Here is a 21,168-nt window from a genome sequence, read left to right as displayed (position 1 = left end):
ATCCACCCTCAAGCCCGACTCCTGGTAACGTTTCAGTAAATGTTCCAAGTCATATCTGTATTTACTTACAGGCTTATTATAACATGTATCATGATGACAATGAGTTTATTTTCTTTGAAAATCAGACTAATCTCCTTAATATACCACATTGGAGAGTGTGGATAATAGTTTTAGCTACCAAAGAGGAAACGAGTGACAAACACTGGTGCCGTACTCCAAGGGCAGCCACATGATTTCCCAAGATATAGACTGCAGCCAGATGACGTGACTCCCAGATTGACATCAGTCTTATGTGGCTGCTAAGAATGCAGGACTCATAGGCATATGTGGTCCTTCCAGATTCCACAGTCCAATCTACTACTTTCAAATAATAGGAGACTAGGGCCCAGAGAATATTGGCAGTTCTGCTAAGAAATTCAGAGGCAACCCAGGTACAATTCCATGACACATCTTCTAAACTATGCACGGGTACTCCTTGATGATTACAGAGGATATCTGTGTAATCATAACAATCTTCTACTAACATGTGTCTCACGTATCTAGTGGAAGCTTAAAAGCTTTCCAACCTTACACTAAAATGGTCTGCCTTGAAGAAGGGAGGGACAAACAGGTTTGTATTTTCCAATGGGGAAGGAATTTAGTTAAAACCTTGATCGTCCAGGCATGGACCACTGCTTGTGTAGATTATCTGATAACACTTTAAAATGGAAGATTCTGATATGGTCATTTAATTTTAATACCGGTATTACCAGATATACAACATGATGGATTATATAACAGGGGTTCACATCAATTTATAATTTAATATGGAAGTATTCTCTGGGTCAACATACTTGAACAACTTTATGTAAATGTAATTTTTACAAAGTTAGAAAGCTGACTTTTAAAACATAAAAAAACAGTATTGCTAAGTCAAAGGCAGCGGGGGAGTTTACACTTAGAAGAATTGGAGGAACCGGGGTCCTTTGGTTTCTGCCCCCACATGGGTACTGTGAACTGACCCTGCAGGGATGTGAAGTTCCTCCCACTCCTGCAGGTCAGACGAGTCAGCCAAAGAGCTTGTGGGGGGTGAGCAGCTCCTACCTTTGCCTGCTTGCTCAGCCGGGCCACCTCCCCTTTCAGGCCATCAGAGGTGACCCGCTCTCCTTCCAGTTGATGCTGCAGTTGCATCTTCTCATCTCTGAGAGCTTTCATTTCTTCTTTCAAAAACCGGATCTGCTTCTCATAGTCTTGCGTTTTCAGTTCAAAACTTTTTTCAAGAAGTCTAAGCAGCAAAAGAAAATTCTGAACTGTCTCTAAAGGCTTTACCCTGAAGTAGAACTACAGATCATTTGGAAGATAAGAGGCTCTTCCTTCCGAAAGGAAGAGCCAAGTTAAGACCTATTGTGAGGACAATGGTCTTCTGTTTAGCAGACGGCTTTCTGTCCCCTTAGGTTAAGGCAGCTTCTTCTTACACCTTCTGATCAGAGAACTGTGGCTCTACAGGGGTCACTCCGAGGACGCGCAGGAGAGGGAGGCTAAACGTAAAGACTCCATGCTTGTTGGGGGTCGTGTATCCCCCAAGCCGCCCCGGTTCCACGTGGTCCCCTAAAGGGGCCACTTCACTCAGAAAAGACCGTGGCACATTCTGCTAAGTCCTGTCCCCTGCCTCGAACCAAGGATCCTTGGAGCAGTCTGGCTCAGTCCTAAACAAGTTAATACTTAGTCCTAAACCAGTTAAATGGTTACTAAATTAATAGCCATTTAATATGTGAAAGGGCTCAGCTCTTCAATCATTTTAGAATAAACTGCAGCAAACCCAGGTGCCCAAAAGGCCACAGAAAGCCAATTCCTTGTACGATGACTGCTCAATTGAGCCCAAGAAAAATAACCGAAGAGAGATACAGAGCCTAGACCAGCCCTACATAGCTCACAGGGGCCCAGACGGAATTGAAGCCATCCTAGGCGCTCTGTGAGTTTAAGAAATCATCTTCCCACTTGCTGGGCTGTCAACTCAGTCCATTTTATGACTTGCTTTTATAGCACAAAGAGGAAAATCCTGAGGAAGAGAGTCATATTCCCAATAGGTTTTTGTTTCATTTCTTCTTACAAGTATTAACAAACTTTTAAACTTTGTTTTCAGACTTAAAAAAAAAAAACTACAGTGCTCCTAAGAGGCCAGGAAAATACATTTGAAGAAGCAAATTGCAACCAGAAATCTTATGTAAAGAGAATCTCAGACGTGTAGCCTAAACTGACCAGAAGTATGCCCACTGACTGTGGCACCTCTGAGCCTCTCAAGGGTTGTGACAGGACCAAGTCTTCCCCAGTCAGCTGACGAGGGACCAAAAGGAGCTGCAGGTGAGGGCTGATGAGGACTGCAAAGGGGTCAAAATGACTTGGCCTCAGGCTGGGTCTCCAAGTCCCTGCTTGAAATGATCACTCCTAAGTGGCCCCAGAACACCAGCAGATGCCAATAGCTGAGCTCCTCTATCCTAGAGTTTAGAGTTCACTGAAAAACAGACTTTTCAAGGTAAAGAGTTAACTATCCCTATTTAAAAACTGATGTAAGTATGGTCCAGCAATTGCAGTCCTACGTATATATGCGAAGAAAATGAAAACACTAATTCACAAGGATACATGCACCCCAATGTTCACAGCAGCACTATTTACAATAGCCAAGATATGGAAGCGTCCTAAGTGTCCATCAACAGATGAACGGATAAAGAAGATGTGGCATATGTATACAATGGAATATTACTCAGCCATAAAAAAGAAAATTTCCCATTTGCAACAACATGGATGAAACTGGGGGGTATAATAACTTAGTGAAATAAGTCAGACAGAGAAAGACAAATACTGTGTGTTATCACTTATATGTGGAATCTAAAAAATACAACAAATGAATGAATGTAGCAAAACAGAAACAGAGTCACAGAGAACAAACTAGTGGCTACCAGTGGGGAGAGGGAAGGTGGAGGGGCAAGAAAGGGGTAGGGGATTAAGAGGTACAAACTACTATGTATAAAATAAATAAGCGAAAAGGATATATTATATAACACAGGGAATATTAGCTAATATCTTATAATAACTATAAATGGAGTACAATGTATAAAAAGTTTGAATCACTATGTTGGACACATGAAACTAATATAATACTATAAATCAACGATACATCAAAAAAAACAACAACAAACAAAACTGATGTAGGATCATGAAACACTCTATGTATCTGTTAACTCTTGGAGATTATCAGTGACACTCCCTCCCCTAACTGCTTAGCATCCTGCCCTCTTCATCTTCTGCTAACTAACTTCACAGGGAAGCTGTATATCCTGCCACCCAGGCAGCCCTGTGCCTTCTAGCCTTGGACAGAGATATGCAAGAATGTTCCATCTCTCCCCAACACCCTGCCATGAATCCCTACCTGGAGATCTAAAAGCCTGTGAGTTGACTTCTTAAGAGAGGGGGGCACAGACTGGAGCCTCTAGACCTTAGCAAAGGATTTGATACTGAGACAGGAAAGGCAGGGCTGGTACAGTACAAGCTCATGGGGACCTGTCTTAATTTGTGTGAGGTGGGTTACACACATTACTACCTGAGACAAGAGTCAAGTTTACAGATACAATGTGGGGGAAGGAAGGGAGGTTTATTTAAGAGGCACTAATTTTCATCCTTGGACTTGATGGAAGATGAAGAGGTGGCAGTCTCTGAACTTCTCACTGTCTTGGCAATAAAGGTCCACTGTGCCCACAACTCCAGAACCTGTGCAGTGTCTGAGAGGTGCACACTGGGCACTTAGCTCTCTCAAAGCTCAATCTCTCACTTCCTAAAAATATTCACACCCTGCTCTCCTGTATCTGTGATCTGCTACCTGCAAGCTGAGACGCAAAACAGAAAAGAGCAGAGACAGAAAAAAGCAGTGGCTTTAAGACAAATGAGATTTCATACATTCTCTGTCGTTCTTCTTTCTGCACATCATCAAAGAGCTGCTTGGTGAGGTTGTCCATTTTTTCTGTGAAAGAGAATGAATGCTCTTTGAAATATGTCAGCAAAGCAATGCCTTGATTGTTTCATGTCACATTTAAGAAAGTGAGAATGTAAGAATAATCACGTGATATTTATGATTAATGGGACTTAAGATGAGAGTATAAATGTCATTTTTTATAAGTTAGAAATAGATAAGGGGGTTTCAAAATAATAACCCTCACAAATTTGTTATGTTGGAATCTATGAATAGTTTCAGAGTACTTTTATTGGTCTGAATACCATTTGCTTTATTAAAATAGATATGTTGGCTTTGACACAATAAATATTATTATTTAAAAAAAAAACAGGGCTTCCCTGGTGGCGCAGTGGTTGAGAGTCCGCCTGCCAATGCAGGGGACACGGGTTCGTGCCCCGGTCCGGGAAGATCCCACATGCCGCAGAGCGGCTGGGCCCGTGAGCCATGGCCGCTGGGCCTGCGCGTCCGGAGCCTGTGCTCCGCAACGGGAGAGGCCACAACAGTGAGAGGCCCATGTATCGCAAAAAATAAAATAAAATAAAAATAAATAAATAAACAGAAACCCTTTGGGAAGAAGATGATCAATTTATGACAGGGGTTCTCAATCTCAGCACTACTGATGCTTCGGGCTAGATAATTCTTTGCTGTGGAGAGGGGGCCATCCTGCTCATTGTAGGATGTTGACTGGCATCCCCGGCTTCTACCCACTGGAGGTCAGTAGCACCTCTGCTCTAGCTGTGACACCAAAAATGTCTCCAGATTTGGCCAAATGTCCCCTGGCGGGGGGTGGGGGTGGGTGGGAACCAAAGGGCCTTGGTGGAGAATCACTCATTCATGATAACCAAGAAAATAATAAAGTGTCTGTCTTCATCTGGGGAAGAGGAAGTCTAAAAAGCCACTGTTGCATTTAAATACAATACAAGAATCCAACACAAGGTGTAGGTTAAGTGGGCACCTGACCACTGGGAAACAATCACTGGGGTTCAAGACAGTGTCTGCTTAGGAGAGCTCCACATTCCCAATGTGTGCCCTTCAGAATGGGCACAGGATTAACAGATGCAGCCCATCAAAGCCTGACAGCCCGATATGTGCTTAGCTGACACCTCGTCCTTGAGTTCTACCTCATTTCTGAGTCCTGCCCCAGAGGGGAGCCCAGGGATGAGGTGACAATAGTAATCCTCCACATGACTTTGTTTAAAAAAAAAAAAAAAAAGCCAACAGTTTAATAGTTTGTCTAATGCAGTGTAAAATGTCCCTGAATCAAAATGACTGCTTCAGAATGTCATGAGTCATCCAGAAAATACTAGGGAAAATGCTTAAGCTTTAATTTAGAAGATACTGTATTTGGTATAATTTCAGTGTTTAATTCATTCACAGAATTGACTTCAATTCTGGTGTCTACCATCTTGGGCTATTTGCAAATGGGCTAAAGAGGCTGTCCAAATGGGACTTTCTTCCCCAAAGCAATGAGATTTTGCCCAAGGTGGAATCTCCAAAAGGGGAAACAGCATTCGATAATATCCTTGAGTCCCACGTCACAAGAGTTAAGTGGAAGTTGGTGCTTTCGTAAAACTCAGTTTGCCACGTGTAGGGAGACCCACAGGATAAGCAGTTTATAAACATGGGGTGTGAAAGCTTCCAGGCACTTTTTAGAAGGAGTTATAAAATTACCCACCCGAACATGTCAATGCTGTCAAATATATAATTTTCAGGACATACTTGTGGGAATTTAAAATGTTTTGTGGGAAATTCCACTTAAAGAAGTTAGAAAGAAGAACAAACACTCAAGAGGAATGGACTGTAATGAAAAAGCCCTTCCCTAATTCGAGTTCAAGGTTTACTCACAGACCTCTAACCTCTTCCTGTCCAACACTGCCACGTACATGGGCCCCGGCACCCACGTCATCAGCCCTTAGAGACAGGGTGCAGGGCACACAGTATGTGCAGCAGGATGGGCATCACCGGAACACCCTGCCTGCTCTGCTGGCCAGGTCTCAGGATGTTTACTTCCTCCTCCCGACATGTGCTTCTCCTGCACTCGGACCCAAAGCCCAGGGCTTAGTGCTGCTCCAGATGCTGGCACATCCCCCAACAGCTGGGCCTAAGGTGTGTGCTAGATCCCCAGTCCTGAACCCTTGCGCCCTTGCCCCCACGCTGGAGCTTAAGGAATAGCTCCTGGACGCGACAGATAATCCAGCGTGGTGATTTAAACTACCTGGTGAGGAAGCACTTGGCTCACGTTCCTGCTGCCTTTTCTGGGATTTAGCAAGGGCTTCCAATTAGAATTTGAGTCGGACAAGTACAGATGGACAGAGCTAGGCTAAGGATGGCTGCTCCACACTCCAAAGGAAAGTGTTACTGCTGGTCCCAAGGGCCTGCCTCTGACAGCTCAGGGCTGATGTAGCTCAGTGCTAAGCGGGGCCCCTTGTTCAGGGCCAGGACAGTGGCAGAGGACCTGGGTACCACTTAGACTAAGTAACCTGGACAGAGCTGAAATCTGAGTGCAGATGCTTGGTAAGCCACAAACATTATCCCAACACTGCCCTGGACAATGCATCAGGATGACTACAAGGTTTAAAAAAATACAGACTCTGGGGCTTCCCTGGTGGCGCAGTGGTTGAGCGTCCGCCTGCTGATGCAGGGGACACGGGTTCGTGCCCGGGTCCAGGAAGATCCCACATGCCGCGGAGCGGCTGGGCCCGTGAGCCATGGCCGCTGAGCCTGCGCGTCCGGAGCCTGTGCTCCGCAACGGGAGAGGCCACAACAGTGAGAGGCCCGCGTACCGCAAAGAAAAAAATAAAATAAAAGACTCTGAACCATACCTGCCACCACCACCCACTACACTCCCCCACCCCATCTTCTGATATCACAGCTCCAGGCTGATGGCCCACCCATCGGTACTTTGTAAATGGCCCAGGAGGTTCTGAGACAGGGACGGCTGTGCTCCAACAAAAGATGGAAATAAACCGGATGAATCTGTAGGGTACAGTTGCCACGATTTTAAATAAAGTTATTCTCTGTGGAGTGAAAGTTTTCTCATTATGCCAGAGCCTCCTGGTCCAGCCTGAAACTCAGTTCCCACCCAGTACCTATTTCCTGAATGACTGGACTTGTGAACGGGTGAATGTGTGTCGGGTCGCCTTGGGCTTTACCTTTCAACTCGTCAGTCTTCTCTTGAAGCTTCAGCTGTACTTGCTCTTTTTGTATTTCCAATTCTGAATTACGCTTCTGAAGCTTTGCCAATTTCTAGCAAAGGGAAGAAAAAAATGCTTTTTTGAAAACCTCGCTTTGAGTTTTGTCCCCACTGCCTGCATATTTTTAAATTAGTATTTTTTGGTCTCGGCTCCCATCCATAGGTAACAGCCGGCACCAGCCCACTGCAAGACGCTGTGTTTAGCTCCACGTGCAAGGGCTCCATGTGACTTCGACAGACACTAGTTCCCAGCCTCGCCCGGAAATGGCTGAAATCAAGGAGAAAGAACCAAATCCAAGGTTTTCCCAAAGTCAAGGAAACTTCTCTGTCTTTTTCTTGGCCAGGGTATTTATATACTTAATATAAGAAATTTATGATATAAAGTGGATTCACACTTTGAGACTCAGGAAGGATGTGTGATCACGACCTAAGTTCTCTTGTAAAGTGCCTGCTGCGCTGGCAGATGGGGGCCCCTGGGTGCTGATGGCTGGTGACTGGCAGTGAGGGGGATGCCAGCAGCCGTGTTGGTGCAGCCAGGCATCTGGTCGTGGGGAGGGCAGAGGGATGCCCTGGGGCTCCAGGCTGCCACTACGGTGGGTGCTGTGGCACTTCAGAAGGTGCAGAACGGACGCTAATAAAGACCACCTGCTTAGAAAACAGCAGTTCACGCTTTCGCGGGGCTCTGTGACAGTCACTTGGTTAAATTATTTTATCTGACAATTTTATCTTCACAATAATTCTGTCAGTCCCTTTTTGTTATTCCCATTTTACATATGAGGAAACCAAAATTCAGAGAGGGTAAGTGACTTGTCCAAGGTTGCCCAGAGAAGATTTGAGCCTGGGATATCTGGGTTTTATGTCTACTGCTCTTTTTACTACACCACAGAGATGAAAACCTGCCCATGCTTTGCACTGCTGCTCCGGGGACGATGCTTCCAGGATGCACACCAGGTGGACAAGTGACAGGAGATCAAGGTCATGCTGGAAGAGAGGGAAGCATCTGACCAGGGCTCTTTCTCAGGCCTTTCATCACTTTACAAACGTGGAAAGGAAGAGGAAACCTTATATTGTGCTTCTTGAAGCATCAGCCTCCTCTTCTGCCCCACCCGGACTCTAGGCCTCAGATCTCTCCTCCCCTAAAATGCAGGCTCTCTTCGGTAATGGAAGCCAATGGCAAAATCTGATTTGCTCTGCGGAAGTCTACTCTGTGGGAAAATGCTGCACTGTGATCTCTTTCACGGCACGACTCACAACCTATGCCCATAGTCACTTCCAGCACAGACCTCTTCCACGGAAGCCTTGTACCTCTTCCCCTTCTCCTCATAATTCTGCCTGTGGGTGGCTGCTCTGTCCAGCTCTGATTCCAGTTTCTGAATCTTCTCCACGTCACCGGCCTGAAGAGCAGCCAGGCTGGTCAGCTTTTCCACCAGCCCATGGTTCTCTCTGTTCTAGAGGAAAGAAACATCCTATACTTAGGGGTTTATCCAAATAAAGAAGCTGTTCCATTTGCTCCTCACAAGTTCTCATCTAAATCGGAGGTTTCTTTACACTGTCCACAGTTATCATTACAATGGCATGTATGAGCACCTTCAACCTAGTCAAGATAGGGATGCAGAGCTAGTTAGGCAAATGCCTTCCTGAGTGGGTGGCTCTTTTAGTCCAACCGTGGAGCTCCAGGACAGCCCTAATGTGGTGGGCTGAGCTGTGTCCCCTCCATCCCCCCAAATCCACATGTTGAAGTGCTAACCACCAGTACCTCAGAACATCAGTGTATTTAGAGATTGGGTCTTTAAAGATGTAATTAAGGTAAAACGAGGTCATACAGGTGGGCCCTAATCCAGTATGACTGCTGTCCTTATGAGAAGAGATTAGGACCCAGACACACACGGGGAGAAGAAGACCACGTGTAAGCCAAGGAGAAACCCCTCGGAAGAGACCAACGCTGCCGACACCTTGATCTTGGGCTTTCAGCCTCCAGCACTGTGAGAAAATAAATGTCTGTTGTTTAAGCCGCCCAGTCTGTGCTGGCTTGTTATGGCAGCCCTAAGCACATGAACACCTAGAAAGGAGCTCAGGGAGTGTGGACACTCCCACGGGCCCTGCTCCCACTTGGCCAGGGCTGTTTTTCAATGCTGTTCTCCACAAGCTATATAACATGCAGGCCTGCTGCACAACAGCACAAGGAGGGGAAACTTTATCAAAACCTACAGTTTCTTGTCTTCACATTCATCCATTCACCACGACCCCTAGGGCTAAGTTTAAAGTTTATTGTAGGAGAATCTCAGTATTATTTGAGACAGATGCAGGAGTATGTTTCATAGAACTGGACACTGCATATTCCACAGCTCTCTCTCACTGGCTGAGGGTATATGAAGTTTTTTCCTATCAATGGGAATGGTATGGGGAATCTCCCCAAACTTGGCAGGGCTGTAGCTAGACCACATGGACCTTTGGGCAAGTTAGAAAACGGCAACTTCTCTGGGCCAGTGCAGCCCTGAGGGAGCATGGCTTGGCATGCAGTTAGCATCTTTGTGCAAATTAGAAAAAGGCACCCATGCCTCAAGGCAGTACAGCTTTATACCAAGACACATGGGCTGGCAAGTGAAGCCAGACTGGATTTCAGCCCCACTTGCTCTCTTAGGCAGGTGCCCTTGTGCAGTGCACAACCTACACAACCATATGTATCAGCCCTTCACAGTGCGCTTCTGTTTCCTAGCTCAGTTGGTCCACGTAAACTGTTTGAACCTCCTAACATGGGCATAAATCTTAACAGTGTTGACAAAAAAAAAAAAAAAATTAATCAATATTCAATTTAAAAAAGAAATAAAGTATTTTATTCGAGGCAACCTGAGGATTATAACCCAGGAGACAATCTTTCAGAAAGCTCTGAGCACTGTTCTGCCCGTTAGAGGTCAAAGCACAGTTACATAAGTTTTTAAGACAAAGGGCTATACGTCAAAGTAATATATTGACAGTTTACGTAGTCCAACAAGACAAGTAGTGGATCACTGTGACCCTTTACAGGATTAAGGAAGGAAAGTTATCTCGTAAGCAGCTACCTTGCTGGCACCAGGAGGAAATTGCTTTTTTGGGGAGGAGGGGGTGGGTAGGCTTTCCTGTGTCTTCTAAGAGGATCTAGTTAACATATAACGTAGACGCACAACCCACGCTAAAGGGGACAAGGTTGTGGCTCAAATGGTAGAGAAAATTTTATGTTCAATTTTTCCTGTCCTGCCTTAAAATAATTTCATCAACAGCATAGCTAGGGAACTGGCCCAGAACAAAATATATCTGTTAGAAAAAGTAAATACGAAAGATGCACTGGGAACACCTACCTGGTCTTCTAGCTTTTTCTGCAAACGCTGAACTCTGTAAGTAAGCTGAATGTTGAGTACGAATCGTCGGATATTTTGGAATCTGCGTCTGGCCAGCCACGCCCGGGCATACTTCTGAAGGATCACAGCCTTGTGTTCCTCCAGCATCTTTAAAACAAGATTTTGTGAAATGCAAACTGGGTCTCTACTGTTTTTCTCATCAACTCTTCCAATGTTGGGAGATAAAACTACCAAAATATTCCTACAGGGTAAAATATGAATTTCTTGTAATCAACCCACAGAGCACTATTACCTATCTTTTTTCAGATTCTTTTTTACATTGTAAATGACAATTATTTACATTGTAAATAATTGTAATTATTTACAATGCTGTGTTAGTTTCAAGTGTATAGCAAAGTGATTCAGTTATACCTATATATATATTCTTTTTCAGATTCTTTTTCCATTATAGGTTATTAAAAGACAGAGTATATAGTTCCCTGTCCTATACAGTAACTCTTGTTGTTTATCTATTTTATATATAGTAGTGTGTATATGTTAATCCCAAACTCTTAATTTATCTATCCACCTCCTGCTATCCCCTTTGGTAACTAACCCTAAGTTTGTTTTCTGTGTCTGTGAGTCTATTTCTGTTTTATAAATAAGTTCATTTGTATCATTTTTAAAGACTCCACATATAACTGAAGTCATATGATATTTGTCTTTCTCTGTCTGACTTACTTCATTTAATATGATAATCTAGAGGCCCATCCATGTTGCTGCAAATGGCATTACTGCATTCTTTTTTATGGCTGTGTAATATTCCATTGTATACACACACACACACACACACACACACACACACACACACACACACATCTTCTTTATCCATTCCTCTGCTGATGGACATTTAAGTTGCTTCCAATGGCTTAGCTACTGTAAATAGCACTGCTATGAACATAGGGGTGCATGTATCTTTTCGAATTAGAGTTTTCTCTGGATATATGCCCAGGAGTGGGATTGAAGGATCATATGATAACTCTATTTTTAATTTTTTAAGGAACCTCCATACTGTTCTCCATAGTGGCTGCACCAATTTACATTCCCACAAACAGTGTAGGAGGGTTCCTTTTTTCTCCACATCCTCTACAGCATTTATTATTTGTAGACTTTTTAATGATGGCCATTCTGACGGGTGTGAGGTGATACCTCACTGTAGTTTTGATTTGCATTTCTCTAATAATTCGCCATGTTGAGCATCTTTTCACGTGCCTACTGGCCATCTGCATGTCTTCTGTGGCGAAATGTCGATCTAGGTCTTCTGCCCATTTTTTGATTGGGCTGGTTTTTTGATATTAAGCTGTACGATTTCTTTTGTATATTTTGGAAATCAATCCCTCATCAGTAGCATCGTTTGCAAATGTTCTCCTACCTAGACTTTTGAAACAATAACCAAATCCCACCTGTGGTGGACATGTACGAACAGACATTCACATCCCAGAAAGCCGCACCTTTCGATACCTCCTCCTCGCCAGGAATCCTCGGGTGTAGGCCTGGATGGTGATGGTGGCCACGCGAATCAGTTGGTACAAACTGCGGACAAGATACGCACGACAGTACTTCTGAATGATGATGGCTGCCCATGCTTCTTTTAAGGCTGTGGCGGTAACAGCTCTCCTTGGTTTAAAAGAATGCAGAGTAAATCTGTTACCCACAGGGCACTGACACCTACTCCAGAGGGCAAGCTTGTGCAACACCTCTTAACTAAGGCATGTTCAAATGTTGTGCAAATCTACACAGTAAACGCTGTAAGTGGTTTATGCTAATGTCTACTCAAGATCAGTGTCATTACCTCTCCTTTCCACCCTGATCCGAACGTGGACCTGCTCCAGGAACGAAGCACCACGTGGGAACGGCCACACTCTTCACATTCAGGCCGATCACCCCACTGTCACTCACACACCCACAGAGACCGTGACAACACAACTGTGCTTTGGCATTGCACCTACTCATTCCTCTAGTCATTCTTGTGGGAAATCACGCTGGAGGCTCTAGATCAGGGGTTGGAAAACTACGGCCTGGGGGCCAAATCTGCAGCCTCCCACCTATTATTGTCCACTTTTGCTGGAATGCAGCTGCAACTATTAATTACAAATGGCCCATGACTGATTTCACGTTACAAAGGCAGAGTTTAACAGCTGCGTGAGAAACCACATGACCCCAGAAGCCCAAATATTTGGCCCTTACAGAAAAAATTTTTCGAAGGACCTATCTGAAGGACTGGGGGTGAACACAAAGTTCTTACCTTCAATGTTTGCAACCTCATGAAACAGAAGGACTTAGAAATGGTCAAGTGGGATAAGAAGAAAAGTAAAATAACTACTAAGAGATCTGTAAGAGAGATCTTATTGAAATATCATTCTGCTTGGGAAGAGCTGAGATGTCAGACAGCCTTAATGGAAAAGGAGGATTTCTGTAGACATTGAAGTTTGGAAAAGGAATTTCAGACTAAGGGACCAGTGAAGGCATGAAGGCCTAACAGTGCCTGAAATATTCAGAAAAAGGGAATTTGTCTGGAATTGCTAGAATGTAAGACACATGGAGAAAACTGGTAGTCTGTGAGGTGAGAAAGATAGATGGGGACAATTTGTTATTAAAAAATATATATATATGTATATATATATGTATATATATATATACATATATATATGAATAGAACACCTACTATGTGACAATCACTGTGCTGGGTCTTATGGATGGATGCAGTGGGAACCAGACAAGTATGGTCCCTGTCCCCACAGAGCTTCCATGCTTATAACTGCATCCAGGCCATGGGGGGACGTGAATACCACGTTGAAACCTGAGTGCTCTTCTGTGGGAAACAGGGGCCACTGGAGGCATTCACGGGCAGGCCCTGCTTTAGGAAGATGGGAGAGAAAGGCAGCAGGTGGAGGGCTGTGCTGTAGAGTAAAAGGCAAACAATGATGAAGGCCTCGTCCAGGGCACGGGTGCAGGAATGAAATGAACGGGACAGACACAAGAGGCAAGTGGGGAACAGAATCCCAGGCCACGGTGATTCCCAAACGGAAAGGGAGCACGAGTTTGGGGAAGAAGCTAACTCTGGAGTTTCCTGCCCTCGAGACTGCTGCTATTAACTGACACCAGAGGCTCAGGAGGGCAAGGCTGGCTGTGTTTCTGTGTAAGATGGTTGCCTGGGAGGAGAGTGGGCTGGGGTGGGGGTAGGGTGGTGGAATGGCGAGTCCAGTTTGGGGTGTGCCGAGATGAAGGCTGTGGTGTGTCAGCCACGTGCAGAAGCCCAGATGCTGTTGGAGGTCAGGCTCAAGCTTGGGACAAGGGAGGCTGAGCCACACAGCCTGACCCTTAAACACCTGCGCCCTCAACCACCCTCAGAGCAAGCGAAGGAGGGAGGCAGGGCAGACACAGAACCACAAAATGCTGTCCAGGAGGGATGCCCGTCTTGCTGGCCAGGCCAGCATGGCCTCCTGGGAGCACTCAAGAAGGGGCGGGGTGGGCGTGGCCGGCGGAACTGCCCTCCACTCAGGCAGCCCCACCCAGGGGTTTTGTGCCTGCGGGCAGAGCCTTGCCATGGTCCCCTCAGGCATGGTTTGCCCCACCACCTGCAAGGCAGGCTGGTCACGGGTGTCTTTACTCTGAGGCTTCACTTGGACCTTGATCACCTTAGGTGTTTTCGGTTCCCAGGAACCAGCGGCCCAGCCCCTCTACCTGGTCTCACCAGGAATTCTGACCCTCTTCAGCAGCACGCTGATCAGGGCTTCCCCTCTTCAGGGTCCTGGTTGTCACCTCTGCCACGTGGGGACAGCAGGCAGTCAGCACCACCTGCCCCCGAGGACACACCCATCTCACCTGGAGGCTCACGGCCACCTCGGGGGACGCATCTGCACCTGGGTCCCAGGAGAAAGGAGGTCCCGCCCCCCGAGGGGACGGCGAAGAAAGCCAAATGATGGCACACGTCTTCTTGGTTCCAACATACCTCACGGTTTGCTGACCCCGGAAGTACTGCTGGATTATCAGGGCCGCTCGTCTCTCTCGGAGGAATTTTCTTCTCTGGAGCCAGCCACGGATGTGCTTTTGTATCACAACACAACCCTGCCTCAGTTTATCCAACCGGAGTTTCTCTAAATAAGCCACTTGCCCTGCTCTGAAGAAAATTTTGGTTTTACCAAACTGGTACTGATTAGAATCCTGGAAGAGAAAAATGACATAATCAGAAACAAAATCTTTCAGATTTTCTATAGTACTTGGAAAAGATGTTGAGAGATCCAAACATGCCACCAACATTGTTATTCTGACACCTCTTTGACATAAAGCAGAAAAGCTCTGATTATGACCTAGAAGTTTATATTTTGCCTTGTTTGTTTAAAACTTCTTTCTGGGGAAGAAACGGACTTGAGGGTGAGGCATCCGTCTGTGGGGTGGGAAGGGGTGTGTGCATTGTTGGCTGGGCTGCCGGGGAGCTCCAGCCTTTCATAGGTGGTTTCCACAGAAGAGCAGAGGCACCTGGAAAGGCTTGGTTTCTGTCTTCCTTTGGCTTCTCTTTACCAACCCCTTCCTGGCCATGATAACTGCTTCCCCACTTCTTTTCTGTCACAAGTCATGGCTTCAGCAAACCTCTAAGTCCACACTGAGGGCCACACCAGGAACCCCCGGCTCAGCGACCGTCTAGCTGACTGTAACATAAGCCTGGCCCACAGAAGCTCCCTAGGCTGTGAGAGAACACAGCAGGACAGGAGGACACGGTGGCGGTGGAGGCCAGGGCTTGAATTCGGGTCCCTCAAGGTGACTCCTGCTGTCAGGAGATGATGCCCCATGAGTAGGTCTGCTCTGATCTCCTTAGCACACAGACGCGCGGGGCACGTTTCCTTTCTGCTTAGGCATTCACACAGTTACAGCCCTGAGACAGAGGCAGAGATGAGGACAGTGTTTGCGAGCCCGTGGTTCCAGGAGACAGCAGGACTGACCTGGATGAGCCTGTGTAAAATCACTTTGCACACCTCCTTTTTATCGCTGAATGAAAGCTCCTGCTTGGTCATGAGGATCCCAAAGCGGCTGTAGAACTCGATGTACGTCCACCTGGAAAGTCAAGGCAGACCTAAGGAGCCGGGCCGGAGGAAACGCATGCTGCCTGTGGACCCCAAGGGCGTACCTGCCACTGTTCTGGGGACAATGACCCTGACCTTTGACCCACTGCCCACAAACCTCACCTGAGCACACCTGGATGGTTTTGCTCCCTGGATGCCTCCTGTTAACGTTCCGCTCAGACAGCTGTCTCCCCCTTTAGCTCCCTTTCTCAGGGGCACTGGGGAGGCAGCAGGCGACCCTCACTAGTGCGGAGATGAGGGTGGGGTGTGAGGGTGGGGACGGTGGCCTCTGTCTCACATGATGCTCGTTCATCTGGCCTTCCCACAGCACAGCGGGACACCTTATGAACATATCTGATGAAAACGCGGCAGCCCCTCCCTTGGATCTCAGCACAGACCTGAAGTTGGGCACTATTCCCCCCCAAACAAGGAACTGACAACGTACCTAGAAGGGTAGCTCTGCGCACTAATGCGAATGGTTTCTAAAACACCACAGGCTCGCAGCTGCTGAACAATTCTTTTGGAGTCAAACCTGAAAGAAGACGATCTGATCATGTGTTAAGCCATCGCAGTTGATAAACAGGCCCCTGAACAGTGTAGCGGACCTGCCCCAACCGTGAGCTCCTGGGCAGCAGACCTGCCTGTGTAATCCCCGAGCCCAGCAGATACTTAATAAATACGTGTTGCACGTCAAACGAAGACAGCACCTCTGTGAAACAGTTCAGAAAGCTTCACTGAGGACACGGGGAAAGGAGCAGCTGATTCTGACTGAGGGAGGCAACAGCGAGAAGCCTTGTGGGGAAACGGCCTTTGGGCTGAGCTTCGAATGACAACCAGAGTGGAAGAAATGTCCAAGCTCACCCGTCCCAGCGCCTACTTGTTGCTGAGTTCCCTTTATAAGACACCCCACAGGTGGCCCTCTGGCTTAGGCCTGACCCTCTGAGGACACACGGACACAGTCACCACCTCCAGACGGACCACTCCCTTAGACACCTCTCAGCTTGAGTCAGCTAAGAGGCTCTCTATAACTTCCACCGTGGGTCTGGGCCTTTTCCCTGGGGCCCCAGACAACAACTCTAAGTAAGGCCTCATGGCATGTTTGAAGACAAAACTTCAGACCCCTCTACAGCATTTCTCCTGCAAACACATACAAATTCTTACCATCAGGGAAAATGTTCTGGCTTTCTCAGTTGCGTAAGCTTTAGCTGTAGAATAATTCTTTCAAATCTAACCCTTTTGCTTAATCCTGGAGATAAGATGGCTTAGCCAGAGGGGTTGTGGTAACATTATATGTAGAGGGCAGGCTTGTTCTGAATCATTTAAAAACCGAGAAACAGTAAAGTTCACGACAATTGCAAGCAAATTCTCCAACATCACGACAGAAACCGTTTCCTCGGTGTTTCTTCCCCACTCTGTTGCAGAAGAACACTTACTCAAAGGGCAATTGCTCATCATTTGGTTTGATGCATCGAACGTAGTGGGGCATGGTGGCATTGAGGGTCTCCATGAGCAAGTACAGAGAGCTGCGGAACTAGGAAACAAGGTCAGGTGACAAACATCGTGCTGAAATTTAATGCTTAGATCCGGGTTAAAAGGAAAAAAAAAAAGGTCCAACCTTATTGTAAAGCAATTATACTCCAATAAAGATGTTTAAAAAAAAAAAAGGTCCAACCTTGATAAGTTACTCAAGAAGAGGAAAAGTTAACTTCATGCATAAACACCTGTTATGAAAGGTTTTAGTCTGTGACTGGGTTTATCAGCATATCCTGCTCTTGTGGACAGAGCAGTTCTCCGTCCAATACTCCCAAACAGCAAAGGACTTTAGTGACTCGGGTTACTGTGCAAACATATGGTTTGCTCAGATGTGTGTAGCCTTAGAGGTTGAGGCACTATGATGATGAACTACTACTTTTCTTTGCATTTGCATTTATATTAACAGATTTGAAGAAACCCAGTGCCCGTGTCCAGGCCCGGAACGGGTCCCACCCATCCCTGGCTCCCTGCCCTCAGCCCCCTCGCCCTCAGAAAACTCTCTCAGTACCTTGCTCCCCACGGTGCTCCGGAAATGCTTGTTGTTCGGCTTGATGACTGGCTTTGCAGATTTAACTGTGATCGCTGAACCGAAAGGTGAAGAAGGAACCGGATTTTCTTGAAAAAAGTGGGCACAGAGATGAAACTGGGAAGAACAGAGAGGGTTTCAATGTCAAAAGTATTCGCCCACAGTCCTTAGCTGGAACAATCAAGGAAGTGGTCACAACAACCACGTCTAAACCAGTAGGGGGGTAAAGGAACAATCTTGGCCAAATCTCAGTTCCACAGGGGGTCGTCCTCACTCGGGATGACTGACGGTTTCTTTCCCAGGAACGGGAGCAGAAGGGAAAGCATGTGAATGTCTGTATGTGGGTATCACTCCAAGTGTCAGAACAGGAGAAGCATTTATTCTTCCTCCCTCTGCGCCTTGGCTCACGTTGCTTCTGCACTTGGAATCTCCTCCCTCCTAACCCCATGTTCTCATCCCTGCAGATCCAAACCCTACCCATTACTCAAGGTGCTATAATAATATTTTCTAGCCCCACCCCCTTCACAATAACTTCCCTGGTGTCCCAGCGCGAATTAATCCCAACTTCCTCTGAGTTACCTTAATCTTTGATCTGTACCTCTTTTAAGACACTCACTACTTTCTACCTTGCATCACTTATTTCTTTCAATGTCTTATCTTCCCTCTTGGAGAAGATCTTGTATTTTCTTCTTTTAAATCAGACATTGAGAATCTTCTCTGGGGGAGAATTCCTGCCTGATGCATCCTGTAGCCCCTGTGGAACAAGTGAATCTGAAACTCCCAGGCCTCTGACAGCTTGTGGGCTTAGTGCAGAGACCCATCTGTGCCTCACCACGATCTGTCTCCCTCTTCCAGACTGGACCCCAGGTAAACAATTGGTGAAATACGTCAACTAATTCTGTACACAGATACAGGCTATTTCTACACTGAATTCTCTGCCATAAATCAATTTTAATAACTGAAGTTGCCATGGCCTGTGATTTACTTATGACCATTAGTGGGAAGTGCTCAGGCTCATTTGGGAAATTGTCAAAATTCTTGAGCATCTGGTGCTCTGTGATGACCTAGATGGGTGGGATGGGTGGGATGGGTGGGATGGGTGGGGAGGGAAGTCCAAGAGGGAGGGATATATATATACTTACAGCTGATTCACTTCACTGTGCAGCAGAAACTAACACAACATTGTACAGCAATTATACTGCGATAAAATAAAATTTAAAAAAAGAGAAAAAAAAATACTTAAGCATCAGCAAAGGACTGGGGACCTTCTAAAAGAAGGAAAATAAATATGATAACCAAATCTTCATAAAAAATGAAGGACTGTGTATGAAATATCCTTTTTCTCAAATTTTAAGAATTTGAATTCTTAAAATTCTTAAATGGAAAGAAATGTTTAAGGAGGAAAAGAAAAAGCCAGAAGTCACTCTTACGGTGACACTTCATCATACAGAACCGTGGATTCAAGGAGCTCACATATGCAGAGCAGCACTCCATCTTGCTTTGGTTTTCCTTGAGCACTTACTTGGCACTACCTACCATTGCTTGCTTTCATGTGTAACGTATGTTGCTCCCTCTGGGATGTGAGCTCCATGAGGGCAGGAACCCTGTCTGCCCTGTTCACTGCTGTATCCCCAGAATCTAGGACAGTGCTTGGCACATGATAAGTGCTTTATAAGTGAGTGAATGAACAAAATGTGAATTATGATTCTTTAAATGATTGTATTATCTGTCCTTCATCTCTGTCATCTACATATTTGATTTCTGATTTTGCATATAGTGGAAATGTGCACGCTTTCAGAAGCTAGAAACATATTTCAGTGCCAGTTCCGAAACAGTCATTTTTTGTATGCAGGAGCTACAATTCGCTGTTATAAGACAGTTAACACACACACACACACACACACACACACACACACACACACACACACACACACACACTTCTTACTCTTTCCTGATACACATCCAGATCCACGTCAAGTACACAATGAATAACATTAACTACCTCTTAGGACTTTACAAACCTTGCTGGCTCTCAGGATTTCAACCAGCATGTCATAGACGGTGTCTCTGTTCTTCTCAAGGAAACCTTCACATTTATACTCTACCTATGCAAAGAAAGGAATTAGTTCCAAAGAGGCAAATGCAGACAGCATCTAAGTACCACAGGTTTCTTTTCTTTTTAAAGAAAGATTAATGAAGGGGCTACAAAGGCAATGTTTTAAAAAGAGATTCAGTTTGTTTGTCACAGCAACGCCATTACAGAAAGCTTAGGAAGCTGGGAATAAGTCATCTGATGCAAAGCGCCAGGCTCTCCCGCTGCCTGGACTTCTCACTGGCCGCTGCTCACTCTACACTCACCCATTAGTTCCCACTGGCCCCAGGTGACTGTTTTTTCCCTGTAACATGTGCAGCTAATACAAGAAGACCTGGCTTAGGGCTCCCTTTGCCTTTGAAGCCACCAGGAGGAAGAGTAAAGCTCAGTGGTGTCCTTTGAGTCAAACAGAAATGTTTTCCTGAATCAGCATTAATGTGGTAGAAACGAAAGAAAAATTGACCAGCTGATCACAAAACCTTCCAGGACCACAAACCCCTTAGAGTCAGGTTTAGAGTGGGTCAGTGTTTGCCCTGATTGAACTTGGCTTAGAAAAACCCTCTATGCAGCCCTTTCTGATTCATAAGGCTTCTCAAATCCCTCAAACAACATATCCAGGGTGGCTGCTTAAACATTCAAATCTCTGGTTAATCACAAAGCTACAGTCATCAAAACAGTATTGTACTGGCATAAAGACACAGACATAAATCAACAGAGCAGAACAGAGAGCCCAGAAAAGAACCCACACTTTTATGGGCAATTAATCTACGACAAAGGAGGCAACAGTATATAGTGGGGAAAAGACAGCCTCTTCAATAAGTGGTACCAGGAAAACTAGACAGCTATACGAAAAGAATCAAACTGGACTACTCCCACGCCACGCACAAAAATAAATTTCAGGGACGTCCCTGGTGGCGCAGTGGTTAAGACTCTGTGCTCCCAACGCAGGGTGCCTGGGCTTGATCCCTGGTCAGGGAACTAGATCCCACATGCATGCTGCAACTAACAGTTCACATGCCACAACTAAGGAGCCGGCCTGCCACAACTAAGACCTGGCACAGCCAGATAAGTAAATAAATAAATATTAAAGAGTTACATGTGACCGCCTTTTAGTGCTTGGAGTTTTTCAGATAGGCTCCTGAAGACACGCACATGAAATGAGTGATGATATATCAAGTTATCTTTTCTAGTTGCTGTCCTTTATAATTTCACAGTTGTGATCCCAAGGGAAAAAAAAGGATCAGACTTCATGTAAAGCACATATGGGATTTACTTCAAGAGACCCTCTCTATAGTACATGGTGTCTGTACGTTTCATTCTTGTCACCTGGCACTTCCAAGAAGCCCCTCTTAAAAGAACTAACAGTGCAGCATTTTGCGTGTACTATGGATGGGTGAGAAGAAAC

At 45.7% G+C, this 21,168-nt stretch overlaps 1 protein-coding gene across 3 annotated transcripts in view; it reads right to left on the bottom strand.

Annotated features, from left to right (window-relative positions):
• The window catches only part of MYO5C (myosin VC), a 118,645-nt gene that overhangs the window by 48,325 nt on the left and 49,152 nt on the right, over positions 1-21,168 (bottom strand). For 2 of the 3 annotated variants that reach the window (XR_004477959.2, XM_004281666.3), the window contains exons 14-25: positions 19,693-19,776; positions 17,654-17,788; positions 17,046-17,143; positions 16,058-16,144; positions 15,493-15,604; positions 14,505-14,716; positions 12,004-12,169; positions 10,514-10,660; positions 8,462-8,626; positions 7,138-7,231; positions 3,931-3,994; positions 1,084-1,264 (exon numbers count right to left, since the gene is read on the bottom strand). Coding sequence is in view for 2 of the 3 variants with exons in the window: in XM_004281666.3 (XP_004281714.2) it covers positions 1,084-1,264; positions 3,931-3,994; positions 7,138-7,231; positions 8,462-8,626; positions 10,514-10,660; positions 12,004-12,169; positions 14,505-14,716; positions 15,493-15,604; positions 16,058-16,144; positions 17,046-17,143; positions 17,654-17,788; positions 19,693-19,776 (1,545 nt within the window). In the remaining variant the exon portion in view is untranslated. The remainder of the gene's footprint in view (positions 1-1,083; positions 1,265-3,930; positions 3,995-7,137; positions 7,232-8,461; positions 8,627-10,513; positions 10,661-12,003; positions 12,170-14,504; positions 14,717-15,492; positions 15,605-16,057; positions 16,145-17,045; positions 17,144-17,653; positions 17,789-19,692; positions 19,777-21,168) is intronic. The other variant, XM_049705965.1, reaches the window with a different exon arrangement.

The sequence above is a fragment of the Orcinus orca genome, chromosome 2 (genome assembly GCF_937001465.1).
Source record: "Orcinus orca chromosome 2, mOrcOrc1.1, whole genome shotgun sequence".
NCBI classification, from domain to species: domain Eukaryota; kingdom Metazoa; phylum Chordata; class Mammalia; order Artiodactyla; family Delphinidae; genus Orcinus; species Orcinus orca.
Note: the sequence above shows the minus strand (reverse complement) of the source record. Positions and strands in the feature narration are given on the sequence as shown.